This window comes from Otolemur garnettii, unplaced genomic scaffold (genome assembly GCF_000181295.1).
Source record: "Otolemur garnettii isolate 467f Iridium unplaced genomic scaffold, OtoGar3 scaffold00042, whole genome shotgun sequence".
In the NCBI taxonomy this organism is placed as follows: domain Eukaryota; kingdom Metazoa; phylum Chordata; class Mammalia; order Primates; family Galagidae; genus Otolemur; species Otolemur garnettii.
This window is the reverse complement of record NW_003852437.1, coordinates 6,526,811-6,543,632: the sequence shown is the minus strand read 5'-3', so window position 1 is coordinate 6,543,632 and position 16,822 is coordinate 6,526,811. Positions and strand designations below refer to the sequence as shown.

Here is a 16,822-nt window from a genome sequence, read left to right as displayed (position 1 = left end):
TGCACAGTGGAAGATCAATTTATTACAACTATAATTCCTGCTATAAATATTTTATGTGGATGCTTAAAAAGTCAGTATTAACTGTTATTTACATAAGAGTAATACCCAGTTCAGGAGTGGTAAGAGCCCTACTGCTAGCAGGACTGACGTCTGAAATGCACTGTGAGTTTGTTTTAAAGTACATGTATATAGGAAAGGACCCAGACACTAAATGGTTAAAATAACTAAGGTTGTGAAAACTGAGTAAGAGAAGGCTGAGGAGAGAGATGATAGCTGTCCTCAGATATTTGAAAGGCTTATTGTGGAACACAGAATGTCCTTGTTCTGAATGGAAGTTGAAGGCATGAATGTTTGATTCAGTCAACAGAAAGAGGAAGTTTCTCATAGTTGAGGGCTCATCAATGTGAAGGGATTAAAACAGATGTTCAATATTCATCTTGTCTGGAATGCTGTCAGGAGAATTCCTGTATGTTGAGGAATATGGCCCTGACACTTTTCAGCTTTAGGAAAATATGAGATAGGGGGCAGGTGGAGACAGCTGATACTACCAAATTCCAGGAAATGTGCTGAGTGCTCTGTGTAAAGGGTCCACTGAACCTGCCCAACAGCTGAGTTAAACATTGTAAGTATTGTTATTCTCATTTTACAAGTCAGGCTTACATAGTTTACCTAGTAAATGACCAGAATTCACAGTGCTGTGAAACTGCAGGGTCAAGTTGAAAACCCAAGTCTGTTGCATTATAAAACCAAGAGCGTTCCATTATATACTCCATTTCCCTAATAGGCTCTTTCAAAGAAAAAGAACAAATCCTTAGTTTGAGGGCAGAACTTTTTTTTTTTTTTTTGAGACAGAGTCTCTCTATGTGCCCCTTGGTAGAGTGCCATGGCATCACAGCTTACAGCAACCTGAAACTCTTGGGCTTAAGCGATTCTCTTGCCTCAGCCTCCCAAGTAGCTGGGACTACAGGTCCCTGCAACAACGTCTGGCTATTTTTTTTTTTTTTTTTTGGTTGTAGTTATCATTGTTGTTTGGCAGGCCTGAACTGGATTCCAACCCACCAGCTCTGGTGTACGTGGCTGGCGCCCTAGTTGCTGAGCTACAGGTGCCAAGCCAAGGGCAGAACTTTTAAAATACACAGACGTTACTAACATACTGACCAATGACGTGTAGTGACCCATTGAAATACAGCATTTTAGCTGTGATTCATATCATTATACAGAAATATTAAGCAAAAAATATGAACATTATAATGTATAATAGCACATACACATAACTACTCTTCTGAGTTCTAGATGTAGAACTGTGTGGTTAATGGGATGGTTAATTGTACGCGTCAGCATGGGTTGGCCATGGTGATCGGATATTTGGTAAAACATTACTCTGGCTGTTTCTGTGAAGGTGATTTTTGGATGAGATTAACATTTTAACCAATAGACTTTGCATTATGTCCTCCAGATTCACCAATGTTGCCACAAATGACAGAATTTCCTTCTTCTTTAAGGCTGAATAGCAGTCCATTGTATATGCAGGGTGGCCATAAAATTACAGCTATCTAAACTGCACGTGAACTTTATATCCACCCTGTATATACTGTATTTTCTTTATTCATTCACACGTTGATGGACAGCAAGGAAAATACTACATACTGCATGATCTCACTTACATGTGGAGTCTAAAATACTCCAATTCATAGAGGTAGTGAGTAGGGGGAGGGTAGGAATGGGAAGATGGTGGTTAAAGGATACAGGTTCAGTGAATAGAAGCAATAAGCTTTTGAAACCTATTGCATAGCCTAGTGACTAGAGTTAATACTAATGCCTTGTATACTAGAAAGCTGCTGAGAGTAAAGTTCAAATGTTCTCACCCCTCCAATATGGACAAATATGTGAAGTGATGAATATGTTAATTAGCTTAATGCAATCATTCCACATTTTATTACATACATTAAAACATCACAGTGTACCCCACAAATACATACAATCATCATTTGTCACTTAAACATAAAAATAAATTTCAGAAATATCTTAATAAAAACTACTTTAAAAAAATCAGTTGACATTGTCTCAGCATCAGTAGCATACTGGTTGTGGCACCAGCCAAATACACTGAGGCTGGTGGGTTTAAACCCAGCCCAGGTCAACAATGACAACTGCAACAGAAAAATAGCCAGGCGTTGTGGTGGATGCCTGTAGTTCCAGCTACTTGGGAGGCTGAGGCAAGAGAATTGCTTAAGCCCAAGAGTTTGAGGTTGCTGTGAGCTGTGACGCCATAGCGCTCTACCGAGGGTGACAGCTTGAGACTCCATCTCAAAAAAAAAAAAATCAGTTGACATTAAATAGATTATTTTCCACAATGTGAGTGGGTTTCATTCAGTCAGTTGAAGGCCTTAACAGAACAAAGACTAACTTATCCCAAGCAAGAAGTGTGCTCCCTTTAGGCTCCGGTTACAATTCTTCCCTGAGTCTCCAGCCTGCCAGCCTACCCTGCAGGTTTTGAATTCATACCTCCACAAGTGCGTGACTTAATTTCTTAAAAATAAAATCTAGATATATATACATACTGATTATCAGGTTGATTCTTTTGGCTAATGCACTCATCTATATTTCCTTGTTTGTCCGTGTGTTTCCTGATTTCCTCTAGCTTTAAAATTCTACCTGTATGATCTCAGATATTTTCCCAATCAAGCCTTCAGATCGTATCACATCCTTAGCCACCCCTTTGATTGCAGTGAGAGACACTGAGCTGGATGCACCCAGATTTCTGACCCACAAAACTGAAATGATAAATGTTATTGCTTAAAAAAAATTCAGTGAATGGAATTTAAATTTCCTTGGGGACAATCTGGTGTAATAGAAGCTGACCGGGAGTCTGGCGACCTGATCCTAGCTCAGGGTCTAGTTTGCGCAGACCTCTGTCTTAGAACCTCCTTCCCTACCTGATATGTGAGGGTTGGGCAGAGGAACGTCAGCTTCCCTTAAATATTACAATTCAATGTCTATTAATCATACTGTTTATTCATCAAAATAAATACTGATCTGATAAGAGTCGTGAGTAGAACACACCCTCGCTGCTGAGAACTCTGGATTTGAGGGCAGCATTGCAGCTTCCTTTCTGCCTGTAACAGTGCAGAAGAAAGTCCGGCTCTACCACTTCTCCCAGCCCAACTGTTCTCAATCATAAACTCATCAGCGTCAAATCATCTGTACGGCTCGTGTGTGTGTTTGTGTGTCTGGGTGCGTGTGCTTAGCAAGCAGGGCTGTTCTGGCTCCGGGTACACGCACGGCTCGGACGGACATCAACCGGTTTGCTTCTGGATTAACTCGGACAGGACACAATGGGAAAGGAACTTCTTTCTAAGAAGAAAGAAGCGCGCCCTTCCCTCTTCTCCAGGGAGGTGTGTCCAGATCCCTTTGCCAGGCAGCTACTTTATAGCAGCTCCGGGGAGCCCGCCGCGGACTTCCCCCAGTGAGTAGCTGAATTTGCGTTAGCAAGTCAATCCGGCTCAATAAAACGATGTGTGAACATCTTCCCAGCCTCCTGTTAATATCCCTTCCGTGTTTGCGGCGAGCGACTGCATAGACACACAGAAAAGAGAAGGAAAGAGTGAAGAGAGTAAGGAGAAGTAAAGCAGCGCCCCGGAAGCTTGGCTCTGGGGCTCCGAACCGGGTCGGGGTGCCCGGAACCGCCGAGGCAGGGCGGGGCTGCCACAGGGTCGCCCGCGTCCCCAGCTGTTCACTTCTTTCGCCGAGGGTCTCCCGGGCTCAGCGCTCGCGGCGCTCCCGCCCCCCCCACCCCCCGCCCACTCCCCGGCTCTGCCGGGTCCCCGCTCCGCCCGGGCGCCGAGCCTGGCTGGCCGCCCATCTCCCACCCCCAGGCGGCCCCCGCCACTGTCTCCTAGCTCCCCGCACCGGGAGCTCCCGTCCCGCCCCACGGGGCGACTCTTTCTGCTCTCGGGTTAACGATCGTGGGTGGAGAAGCTCAGCCCTGAGACTGCACCGCGGCGGAGCGCAGAGCCCGGGGCAGCCCGAGGGCCGCGCCGCCGGGACAGCCGCACCTGAGCCCCCCGCTCCGGCCGGGGCGCCCCTCCGGATGCGCGGGCGGACCGCGCAGGCCTTAGGAGAGCTGCCCGAGCCCGCGGTAGGATGAGGGGTGGGTCGGGGGAGAAACCCGAGCCACCCAGGGGCTGACCAAGTCCCGCCTCACTCCAGCGAGGGCCAGGACCCGCGAGTCGCACTCTTTCGCCCGCAGCCCCACCTGGCCGATCCGAAGCACCCCAGCGCCAGCCCGCAGGCGGCCCCCGAGCGCTCATCCTAACTCTCCCCAACTTCTCAGAAAGGAGGGACGCGCCGCCCACCTGCCCGCCCCCTCGCCCACGGGAGCGGAACTTGAACTTCGCCGCGCCCAGGGTCCACCTTGCGCCACCCTGAGCGCGGGCGGGAAGCCCCGATGAACCCTCCGGAGAGGAGGTGAAGCGGGGGGCGACCGCGGCGCACGGCCCGGGGGCCAGCGGTGCCAGTGCAGAGCCCGCAGCAGCAGAGCCGGGGAAAGTGGGAGCATGACCGTGCGGCCTCAGGGGAACTCAGCGCAGTAATGTCGACATGTAAGTCCCTCCTTTCAGCTCAGAATTCCTTCCCATTCCACATCTTTATCTGTACCCCACTCAAGTCCTCTCCCTAGCCCCCCGGATGATTTGGTAAAGACTTCACGTGCGCAGACAGAGTAAACCGGTTTGCCTTCAGTCTGCCCTGGAGGCGTAGTGGATGCTGCCAGCGGACCTGTGACATGTGTGCGCGGCTTCCTTTTTTTTTTTTTTTTTTTTTCTTCCAGCAAGGTAAACCTCACATTTGGGCGGTGTAAAGCATAATAAAAAGGGCAGGGCTTCAAGAATGGGGAAAACGTGTTTTCGATTCAAATTAAACAGGGAATAACCGGCACCGCAGTCAGTCTAGGGGCCTTGCTCTGCCAAGAAAGCGCTCTCTGGATCAACACCTGCGAGGCTGGAAGGTACTGGTATGCGGAGGGAATGTTGACTTTACACATTGTCACCCCTGACTGTAGAAGTTATTCTTGGATCTTTGGGATATTTGATTTCTTTTTTTAAGTGCGCAGAAAAAATGTTCTGAGGGTACTTTAAAAAGTAATTGAGAGTTATGCCATGTAACGTGATAGGATCGCTAAGGCGACTTCTATAGCATTGTTAAGTGGGGAGTTGGGGGAACTGAAGTGGTTAGAGAAACCTCAGAGGTTTTGCTTCTATGGAATTGCCTTCTAAACAGTGAGGTGCCACAGAGGAACCCCGCGGAAGGTGGCCAAGCACCGCCTGGCCCTCCGGAATGGAAAAAGGAAGGTTGGACTCACAGGGACCAAGCTTATTTTTGTGGCCACCTGAGAGGTTACTTTTTCTTGTAACGTGTAATTTTCCTTCTGGTGTTTTATTTAATCTTGGGCAGACACTCTGACAGACATTTTACCACTTCTACCAACTAACGCACAAGAGTTGCTAGAGACGGATAATCACCTTTCCCCGACTCCTGGGTCCTTATCTGTCTTCACCTACATTTTCTTTCCGTTTAATAGCTGGAAAAAGACCTGCCTTTTAGTTAGATCCTGTGCTTCCCTTCCTAGCCCCATCCTTCTACCCCTTGCCTTCCTCCCCAACACACGTTTTTAAAGTAGGAGAAAGGGTAGTACCCCCAAGCCTAGCCCTCTGCGTTTCTGTTCCTTTTAGCCTGCGGTGTAATTCGAAATAAACTAATTTTTACTTAAACTGGATGGGAAATAATGAAAGAATTTCACACCTGTGAATTTTAAAGGTTCGCTTATGCCAGTGGAATCAGCGAGCTATAACTTGAAAGAATTTGTTTTGGAATACAGCCAACAGTTTCACATAAGACTTGTTCTCATATGCAGGCAACACATTTCAAATGAATATGAGTTTGTTTTTAACTTCAGTTACTACAGAAAATCTTGTAGGGTTTTTCAACAGTAGATGTAGTCCAGCTTCCTTTCAGCTTTCCTAAATATTACTGTCTGATGAGAAAAAAAGCATGTGATGCCGGTTTTAAATATAAAAGGTATGAAACTGATCAACAGGTTGTATCCTGATTATGAAATTGTTATATAGGCCACTTGAATTCCTCATGATTAAAAAATCATGTCATAGTGTAAAGCATGAGCGTTAAATCCTGTAGAAAAGAGTTTCATGCCTTGATTTGAGTTTTGAATTCATGTATTTTGACTAAAGGCCTTTTCATTTCTTGCCAGATTAAAACTATATATTTTTCCCCTATTCTGTTTATAGTTCATATGGAATGGTTTCAGATGTTCTGATACTTTTTAGATATTGGTATCTTAGGAGGTCTGGGAAAAAATGCCACCCTTCCCAAGATAAATATTCCTACTATCTTGTTTAAAAATGTGAGTTGGGAACATAAACTTTTATTTTTTAAATCTTAAGAAATCGAAATACACAAATCATTTGAGTGTATTTTCTGCCTACTTGTGGAGAAAGAATATTTAGATACTATTCCGATGTTATAGGCGTTATAAACATATTTATATTGGTGACTGCATATTTTTCATACCCTAAGAAACTTAATAGCATTAGTAAGACTTGCATGAGTTGGTCTCTTGCTGCATGAAGCTACTGTTCCATTTATGGCTTATATAAATTACATGACATTGTGCTTTTCCAGTGTCAATGGTGAATGAGGCTATTGTCTGCTGGCTTATGGGAAATATTAGAAGCCTGTCGTTTTACAGCCTAACTGGACACGTCACTCTGATTTCTGGAAATAATGATATAAAAAAGAATCAGTTTATATATTAAAAGTGAACTAAGAAACGCTTCCTTAAACCTGACCATTTTTCTTACTGCCCATATACCTTATGGAGTTTACATTTCTGATGGGATGATTAAAAGTTTCTATAGACTACCCCGAATTGAGACTACATAGAAAAAGGCTTTGTTCAATGTGTGTGGTATGTGTGGGCAAAGACTCTTTTAATTTTCATTTCTAGTTGGATGACATTATAGTGCATGCTGGTTGACTGGGGCAATACCATTCAGAGGATATATCAGTGGCAAGTAAAAATGCCAGTCCAACCTCAGTGGGGCTACCAGAGTATCGTCTTACTCTCTTTCATAAGCATTACTCAAAATGGAAGTTTTAGGAGTGCCTTGAAAAACTCCATGATCCTTTTATTTAAAACACAGCAAATGTTAACAAGGGCTTAATATATTTAATATAGAATTGGTTAAAGAAATTACAAATAAGTAGGAGAAAATATTTATTTTGTAGTAGGGAAACTCTGTAGATGACGTGGACATGTCAGTTCAATTAATGGAAATCCAAATGGAGATTGTACTTCTATCAGACTGGTAGTGATGAAAGCAGTGATACTCCATAATGATGAGAGAGTTAAGGAATAAAAACAGGGGCACACTTCAGTGTAAGTGTGTATTTACATTTTTTAGAAATAATTTAAAATCTGTCAGTTTGCAAGAATAAAAATAATATCGAAGAATGCTTGTCTGCCCTTACCCAGTTATTACCCACAGTGAATATTAACTCCCAGCTGTTTTATCATCTCCTTTACTCCCTCCCCACCACCCCCTGCTGCACACACATACACAAGTAATTTTTTTCTGAACCATCTGATAATAATTGTATACATTAGAACTTTAGGCTTTACTTTTTTTTAATTGAAATTTTAAAGATATTCCCTCAAATACAAGTGAAAAAAAATACAGAGAGATCTAGCACATTTACCCAGTTTCCCCTATGTAATTTTTTTTTTTTTGAAGTTTTTTGGCCGGGGCTGGATTTGAACCCACCACCTCCAGTATATGGGGCCAGTGCCCTATTCCTTGAGCCACAGGCACCGCCCCCTCCATGTAACGTTTTTGCAAAAGTGTAGTACACTATCAAAACCAGGATATCAATATAATCTACCTCTCTTTTTTAGATTTCCTGAGTTTCATTCATGATGTGTACATGGGTGTGTAATTCTCTAGATTGACTTTTACTCTGTCCTGAGGGATAAGCCAGTTGTGCATGTTGCTGTTCAAGTAAAGTTTAAGATTTGTGCAGATCTGAAGACTAAATTAGTCTTTTTGAAGTGAAGGTGAACCCAACTTAATGAAAGATCATAAATTGTGTAATAGAAGAAAACAGCACTTTCTTTTTTATCTATTGCTTTGTCTAAGGAACATGATCTTTATCCAGAAAAGGAACACTGTTACAAGCAGAATTGAATTAAACCTTAATTCTTTTTACTGTGAAAGAATTAGATATTCTTCTCTGCCACTCCCACACCTCTGTATGAAAAGATTTGCCATTGAAACAGAGTTAGTATATGGGGAAGGAAGTTAATTCTAACTTTGGGTGATATTGATAGAATTAGTGTCTCATCAATTTCTCTACCAATTTCAAAATGTCTTCACTAATTTTTCTAAATGGTGACTTTGGGGAAACCACTAGGAGTAGAGAGGTGGAAAATGGTAGGTTTTTAAGATTATTTCAGTGATGCAGGGTGATATTCAGGCTTAAAACAATTCCTATAAAAAGGTTAAGTTTGAAAGCTTCCTGAAATAAGATTCAAGCATATTGCATTTTGTAGTTTTACAGATTAGGAAGAGGAACAGGTTTCCAATGAGTCAGCTGGGTCCTCAGGAAGGACAGCTGTGCTGGAAGCCAGATGACATGAAGGATCTTCTGTCTCTGCCACCATTGATTATGTAACGTTGGCCAAGGAGTTTAGTAGTTTTTTCACCTGTGACAGGATAGGTGATGTTGCATGAATTTTAGATTCCTTCCAGATACAGAAGTCTATGACTCTCTTTTACTTAAAAACATTTCTATTCTTGTCAAGAGAAATTTGAGGCCATAATCAAAATGGTACAAGACTTTTTTTTTTTTTTTTTTTTTTGGTGGTTCCTAAACCTTAGTAACCCTGTTTGGGATTTTCCATTCTTGTGAGAAAGTTATTTAAATCTCAGGGATGTGTCTTTGCTAAGTGATCCCCTGAGAAGACATACAGTACTTTCCTTCCTCTGTTCTATTCTTAATTTATTTGTTTCTATCCTTCAGTAAACAGTAAAGTGGATGAAAGGTGGCATGTCATATGGTTTATGTTTGGGTCTAAGTGCTTGCCTTGTTCTGGGTTTCTTTTCTGTCTGAAGTGATAGAGTCTTGAGACCTGGAATGGATCAGGCCATGGTTGTCTCTTGAAGCTACCTTTGGTAAAGTGATTTCAAGATTGAATATGGAGTCCGTAAATGTCGGAACAGAAGGAGAAGTCATCTAAGTGCATTAAACCAGTATTGAGTGTAGGCCAGTAGAAGAGCATGCATCTGTTGCATCTCTGAGTATTACATAGAGATGACAAGAATTCAAGAGAAGACCACTGTTCACGTATTGATAAGGGAGATTTGTCATATGCCTCAAAGAGTAAGAACCTGGGAGTTCTCTGGAGTGGACCCTGCCTCCTGTTAACATCTCTAAAGCTGACAGCCAGGTTCAATGTCTGCCCCTTTCTTTTGGCGAACCTCAGTTTCCTCTCTTGTGAAGTGAGGAGGTTCAATTAGACTTCATCTTTGGTCTTTCCAGCTCTAAACTTCCTTGGATATAGAATTGTGTTTTTGTTTTAGAAGCATACTCATGCATCCAGCATCAGTCGGAAATAGGCCCATTCTTCCAGATAGACGAACTTTCTGTGACAGAAGTTTATCACCTACCATTATGAAGGCCCCTACTAAGGGCCATGCACTGTGATCTCCAGTTCTTTTGGTGGGTAAGAGCCTATTTACAGAAGAGGAAGTAGGCTCAGTGTTTAAAAACTTGCCCCACAAACCACACAGTTAGTAGAGGAACAGGATGTAAGTGTCAATATCATTCTGGACTTCATGTCCATTAATTATTACTAACTAAAACATACTTCTCATTAGCAGCAAGTTCTTTAAAACATACCCTCTATCCAACAAATACTGTTCACGTCTTCACCTTTTCCTAGTTTAGAATTTCCATCAGAAGAACTGCATGATACTGGAACTTCTAATTTGGTCCATATAAAAATGTGGCAAGATTTTCCAACACTACTTAAAATTTCTGTATTTATAAAAAACATAAATAACCAATTTCATTTCTATTTCCAGCTGATTCTGGAAGTAGCCATAAAGTCAATTGATTAGTGTTGATGTATGAGATTAAGCCTATTATCCATTCTTGTTTGAGTCTTTTCCTTTGATTTTACTGTGGACGAGAATGCTCACACTTGTACGAGAATGCCCAGGATGATAGGAACACTAATAATAGCTAGTATTTATTGAGTACTTGCTGAGTGTCAGGCTTAAAAGACGTCATCCTTCTTAATTCAGAAACTGTATGGACTAGATACATTGCTGCTCCTTATTTTTTAGATGAGAAATAGGCACAAGATGATCAGGTACATTTTGCATAGTAATCTATAAGTTGCAAATCAGGTCTGTCTGACGCTGATGCTGGTTCCCTTTCCTACAACGTGGTCTCTTACAGTAAAAGAAAGATTCAAAATTCAGGCTGGAGGCCAGTTCAGGCATTATTTAATGTCTAATTTTGCTCATTCAAGTATTTCTCTGCCCTCTATTCTGGTTTTCTGTTTAATATTGTACATTTTAGCCAGGCAAGCAAACTTTAGGCTTTCAAGAACATATTACTGGGACCCTAAACTATCTTATTAGTTGCCCCTCTTTTTAGGAATGATTCTCGATTATCACATATAGGCTAAGTAACTCTTTCTATGGAAATGTTAGGGCTCAAGTGGCTAAGGCGCCAGCCACATACACCTGAACTGGTGGGTTCGAATCCAGCCCGGGCCGCCAAACAATAATGACAGCTGCAACCAAAAAATAGTTGGGCATTGTGGCGGGTGCCTGTAGTCCCAGCTACTTGGGAGGTGGAGGCAGGAGAATCGCTTGAGCCTAGGAGTTGGAGGTTGCTATGAGCTGTGATGTCATAGCACTCTACCCAGGGTAGAGGCTCTGTCTCAAAAAAAAAAAAAAAAAAGATTTCCTGAAGATTTCTTTTGGCTATTCACCCATCTTCTTGCCTCATGACTGTCCTGGTCACCAGTCTATTCATGGCTCCTCTAGTTATTGATTTTTATAATTGCGTCCTCCTGTGCTGGCTTTCCTCTGTGGCTGGTGCTGACTCAATGCAATGTATCATATCATTGTTTTGAGTCAGTATCAGGGGTCCTTCAAACTTTTTAAACAGGGGACCAGTTCACTGTCCCTCAGACCGTTGGAGGGCTGGACTGCAGGCCCCAGGATGAGTCGGCTGCTAAGCAGGATAGGCAGCAGTGGCAAGGCCCCATTAACCTGGCAGGCCCGATAAAGGTCCTAAACGGGCCACATGTGGCCTGTGGGCTGTAGTTTGAGGATGCGTGAATAGATGTTCCTTTCTAAATTGTTATTAAATGCAAGTTTCAGGTTAAAGATGAGACAATTGTGCAGAAAGGATTGTTAGAGAGTTTTCAAAGCACCACCCCTCCATCTAAAGTCATTTACTAGTTTCTATAATACTCGGTGTTTACTGGCCATTTAAAAATATTGATAGCCATTTTGATATATAAGGAATTTGACCTAATGCTTCATTGCTTCATTTAAGGGAAAGAGGAGTTTGGACAGTTTGATTTTATTTTAACTGCAGTGGAATCTCTGTAAGTTGACTACCCAACGGACTGTAACAAAGTGGTCAACATAAGGAACTAGGATGGCTGTACTGAGACGTACATGTGGTACACGTCTGGCCTATGAAAATTAGGTCAACTTAAGGAGGTGGCCAATGTAGGGATGTCATCAACTATGGAAGTTCTATTGTATATTTCCATTTGTAAAGCAGTAGACATTAAAAGAAAAAATTTCCTTCAAGTCTAAATTCCTAGGAGATTATAGGGAAGTTAGCTACAAACATCCTCCTGCTATGCAGGTGGACATGGGACTGGTGAGGCTTAAGCTGAAATTGCTTCATTTTTTAATACATGACATTTTCAAATGGTCTCAATATTTAGCCATCTTTGTGCAGAAATCATTTGTTACACCCGTTCTGATAAGGAAGTTGCCAACAAGTGGCAAATAAAATGCATGGATTTTTTTTTTTTCTTTGTAAAATGCTTGAAGAAGGTGATGGGATCATCACCTTTTAAGTTCCTTCTTTATTTGGAAGCAAGGCTGAAAAAGGTTTCTGTTTTCCAGTCCATGCTAGAAACCAACACTTTTTATTGTTTTTCATAATTTGCTGAAGGTTGTTGAGTGTCCTTATTGCTATTTTTCTTTCACTGCAGGATGTTTCATTCAGGTGGAATGTGGACCTGCCGTTGGAAATGGAAGCCAGGTCTTCTCTTCTTACTTACCTTACATGCTATGTGTGTGCCTCACTCAGGTAAGACATTCACTTTCAAACCCCGGATTTAATAATGATTACATCATCTGTGGCATAAGTGTGCTATTTACTTAAGTAAGCTGACTTTCATTTGTTACCTTTTTTTTTTTTTTTTTTTTGGTCTGTTTCCATCCAAGGGTTTTTTTCCCTTTCTGTGATTGCTCTGTTCTTTCTGAATTCTGTGTGAATACCATTACTTTGATCATTGGTTTACTTTCTAATGAGTTTATTTCTTTCATCTTTGCTGTCTTTCTTTTATTTATTTCTTTAGCCCATATTGAGTGGTGAGATAACTACATAAATGGCTTATAAAAAGCTCTAGCTGTTTCCTACACTATTGAATAAATATACAGCACTTAGTTCCCCTTTCAAGTTTCCTATAGTTATTTATGGGAAGTATAGATTTTGCTCTTTTCATTCATCCTGATTTTATTGGCTTGTTGCAGTAGGAACTAGGAATTGGAAATTAAGCTTTTAGACTTTTTTTTTTACTTGGTTTTTAAAAGTTAATTATAATCATGGTGTTTTTGGAGTTAAAATACCCAGTTTTTATAATTACTTTTTTTCCTTGAACTTTTAACTAAGACTCTTTTGATTGTCTGAAACTAAATTTTCTATAAACAGGTAATTATGTAAACCAGCCAGTTGGAGGCTGGGGAATATGAATTATGTTTAAAAGCAAACTGTTTCTTCATTATCCAGTTTTATTACTGAGCAAACTCTTTTAAGTACATTCTGTCTTATTCTTTGTTTTCTCCTGGCCTATTTACTCAGTTTATTTTCTGTTAGAGTCAAACTTAAGTGTCAAGAAAATCATTGTCCTTGAAGTCTTATGTATTTATTATTTAGAATTTAATCAAGATTTAGAAATTTCAGATTTATAATCTGTGTTATTATGAATAATATATTTAAAGAACCATGGAAATAGGTTATCTTCTTTAACTGCTTATTCATGGATCAAGAAATTCAATCTGAATTTAATGTATAAACACATTTTTCCAAGCCATCAAGTATTTTAAGAGTTTCTGCTACTTACTTGGAAAAATCCCTGGCACTCCTTTAATGACTTCAAAACAGAACTGGTCTTTGAACAAGTTTTTGTGTGATTTGTTAGACTTTCATTATAAAGTCATTTATTCTATAACTAAATTATTGCCAGGAAGCGGAAAGAAACTTATAAAGAGATTGGAAAATTCAACGTACATTGGATTTTATGATATACTGTTGAACTATTTCTTAACTTTAAAAAGTGATTTTCCCAGAATCAATTTTGTGATCGGAGATAAATTAGGAGATTAAAATTAGTTGAGGTCTATTTACTTTCATTTTTGTTAGGTCAAGCATTGTTTTTTTTTTTTTGCAGTTTTTGGCTGGGGCTGGGTTTGAACCCACCACCTCTGGCACATGGGGCTGGTGCCCTGTTCCTTTGAGCCACAGGTGCCACCCTACATTGTGTATTTCTAAGTCTTCTTCAAAGCACCTCAAATTTGAATGTCAACATTTTAATTAGGATGTGTGCATTCCTGAATTTTTTTTTTTTTTTTTTTTTTTGAGACAGAGCCTCAAGCTGTCCCCCTGGGTAGACTACCATGGCATCACAGCTCATAGCAACCTCCAACTCCTGGGCTCAAGCGAGTCTCCTGCCTCTGCCTCCCAAGTAGCTGGGACTACAGGCGCCCGCCACAACGCCCGGCTATTTTATTTTGGTTGCAGCCATCATTGTTGTTTGGTGGGCCCAGGCTAGATTCGAATTTGCCACCTTGGGTGTATGTGGCTGGCGCCTTAGCCAATTGAGCCACAGTCCTGAATTTTAATCACCTGCATAAATGAACTGAAACACATATATCTAGGCTAATTAAAAGGAATCAACTGGGCTGGGATCATACTGAGGAAAGAGAATCACCTTGGTGCAAAATTTAAGGAGGCGTTCATTCTCAAGGTCATGGGAATCAAAGTACTTAAATTTTTAAAGTTACTCTCAACACAAGATTTTCTTTTATTTTTCTTTCATCACCCAACTCTTTGTGTACATCAAATCACATTTTGTGACAGGTAGCTTTCCGTGTTCACTTATCCGGCCTGAATATTTTCTAAATCATGACTAACATAAAATACCAACACTCAACATGTGAATATCTGAATTCACTGAAACATTTTAGGGATTATAATCAGCATTTTAACATAAAATAACTCAGCATGTGGTTCCTTAGAATGAACTCACTGCTAATTAAAATAATGCATATTATAACTTTTCATATATCTAATATTTAAAATCTTGTTTTATGCATAAATCAAAGCATAATAAGGTAGTATTTTTGAAGATATTTTGGGCTTAATTTGATGTTTACACCTCTATTTACACATTCATTGACTTTTTTACTTCTCTGAATGACACCTAGATGATTTCAAGTCCAAGTCCAGTGGCTTTAAACAGCATCTTGATGCCAATGTCTCCTAGATCAGGGTCAAGCCTGGCCCCTTCCTGGACCCTAGAGTCACCTCTTGGGTTGCCGATCCTCATCTCCCTTTGGATATATGCGTGTAGTCAGCCTTCAATTTCACTTATGCAAACAGAACCCCTGGTTTCTACCTTCTATTCCAAAATCTACTTCTCCCTTAATCCTTTCAACCTATCTTTCTAAAGGACTACTGTTTTCTCCCGTCAGTATTTTCTAGATACACATGGCCTTTCTGTTCCTTGACCATGCCTTTCTGGTTTCCTGTTTTTCCCAGTCTCTTCCTACTCATCCTTTTCATCACTCAGATCTCAGTTTAATTATTCCTTCCTCATTCCCCAAATTCAAAGTGAGGCCCACTGTCACTCTTTCATGTCATGCTTATGATAATCTGTATAGATTTTGGTTGATCATTTAATATTAATGTTTTGCAAATTTGACTATTATTGGTAGTTTGAGGGTGGCAAAACTCTTTTGATTGTTAAGACTTACTCTTAATTAAAATGATTAAAAAGTAGAATCCTATTGTTCAATTTGGGTAATATTCATAGTTTAACCCATATAATAGAATTGTAATATTAAATTTTCTAGTTGATAAATTAACATCTGTACTTTCTTGGGACAATCATAGAACAAATAATATAAGGTTGTGCCCTTCCAGATTTTAAAGAGTAATGTAGAAAAACAACTCACTGGCTCTTAACAAGTGAGTTATATACAACAAGTGAATATAACTTTTAATAAGAAGTACAACAAAGGCTCAGTGCCCGTGCTCAGTAGTTAGGGCGCTGGCCACATGCACCAGGGCTGGTGGGTTTGAACCTGGCTCAGGCCTGCTAAACAACAATGACAACAATAACAGAAAAATAGCTGGCTTTTTGGTGGGTGCCTGTAGTCCTAGCTATTTGGGAGGCTGAGGCAAGAGAATCACTTAAGCCCAAGAGTTTGAGGTTGCTGTGAGCTGTGACATCACAGCCCTCTAGGGCGACATAGTGAGACTCTGTCTCAAAACAAAACAATAACAATTGAGTATTTAAGGGGTGCTATAAAAGTGCACATCAAAACAACAAAACGTGATTGTATTTATTCACTAGCTTGACAACATCTAGAGAATTTGGTGGGCATCCAGTATAATCAAACTTGTTAAGAACAGTAACAATGTTGGCTTTATCTTTTGGGAAAGTAATTGGGTAAAATGTTTTAAAAATTAAGAATGTGTACATTCTTTGGGATGTCACTCCCATGTGTAGGCATTTATATAAATAAAAACACATAATAAAAATGTCTCAGTATATGAACTGCAGCATTGAAATAGCAAACAATTGGAAAAGACTAATTGTTGAAGAACAGGGGAATATATAAATTATTTCATATTCATACCAAGAAATACCATGTAATCTTTCAAAATTCTGTGGTTCGACTATGCACACTGGCTTGCTAAGCTGTCTATGGTAGTAATGTTAAATTAAAAAGCAAGTCATGGAGCAATATCAAATTATCTTAGATCTGTAGTAATAGATAGTATTATACAACTGGCATGAATTATGTATATATGATTGTGTAAGACTCTATAAACATATTAATAAAATACATGATGAATGATATACACCAGAATTCTAAAGTGGGTTATCTCAGAGGTATAGTTTGCAGAAAGAGGGGGGGAAGATGATGGAACGTTACACACCTCTGAATTTTTGGTCTTATTATAGTGACCAAAATTATCACATGACCACTTAGCATGTGTTACTTTAATAATCTGCAAAAAAAAAAAAAAAAAAAAACCCTGATGAACTCTACAAGTTTGTGTTTTTGTTTTTTAGAAAAAGCAATGTTTAAAAAGTGACCAAAAGGGGTGGCGCCTATAGCTCAAAGGAGTAAGATGCCGGCCCCATATGCCAGAAGTGGTGGGTTCAAACCCAGGCCTGGCCAAAAACTAAAAAAAA

At 40.3% G+C, this 16,822-nt stretch overlaps 1 protein-coding gene across 4 annotated transcripts in view; it reads left to right on the top strand.

Annotated features, from left to right (window-relative positions):
* Positions 1-4,443: 4,443 nt before the first annotated feature.
* ADGRG6 (adhesion G protein-coupled receptor G6) overlaps positions 4,444-16,822 on the top strand; it is a 134,641-nt gene continuing 122,262 nt past the window's right edge. For all 4 annotated transcript variants that reach the window (XM_023513507.1, XM_023513511.1, XM_023513508.1 and 1 more), the window contains exons 1-2: positions 4,444-4,601; positions 12,326-12,423. In XM_023513507.1, the coding sequence (XP_023369275.1) occupies positions 4,600-4,601; positions 12,326-12,423 (100 nt within the window). In that variant the 5' untranslated portion in view covers positions 4,444-4,599. The remainder of the gene's footprint in view (positions 4,602-12,325; positions 12,424-16,822) is intronic.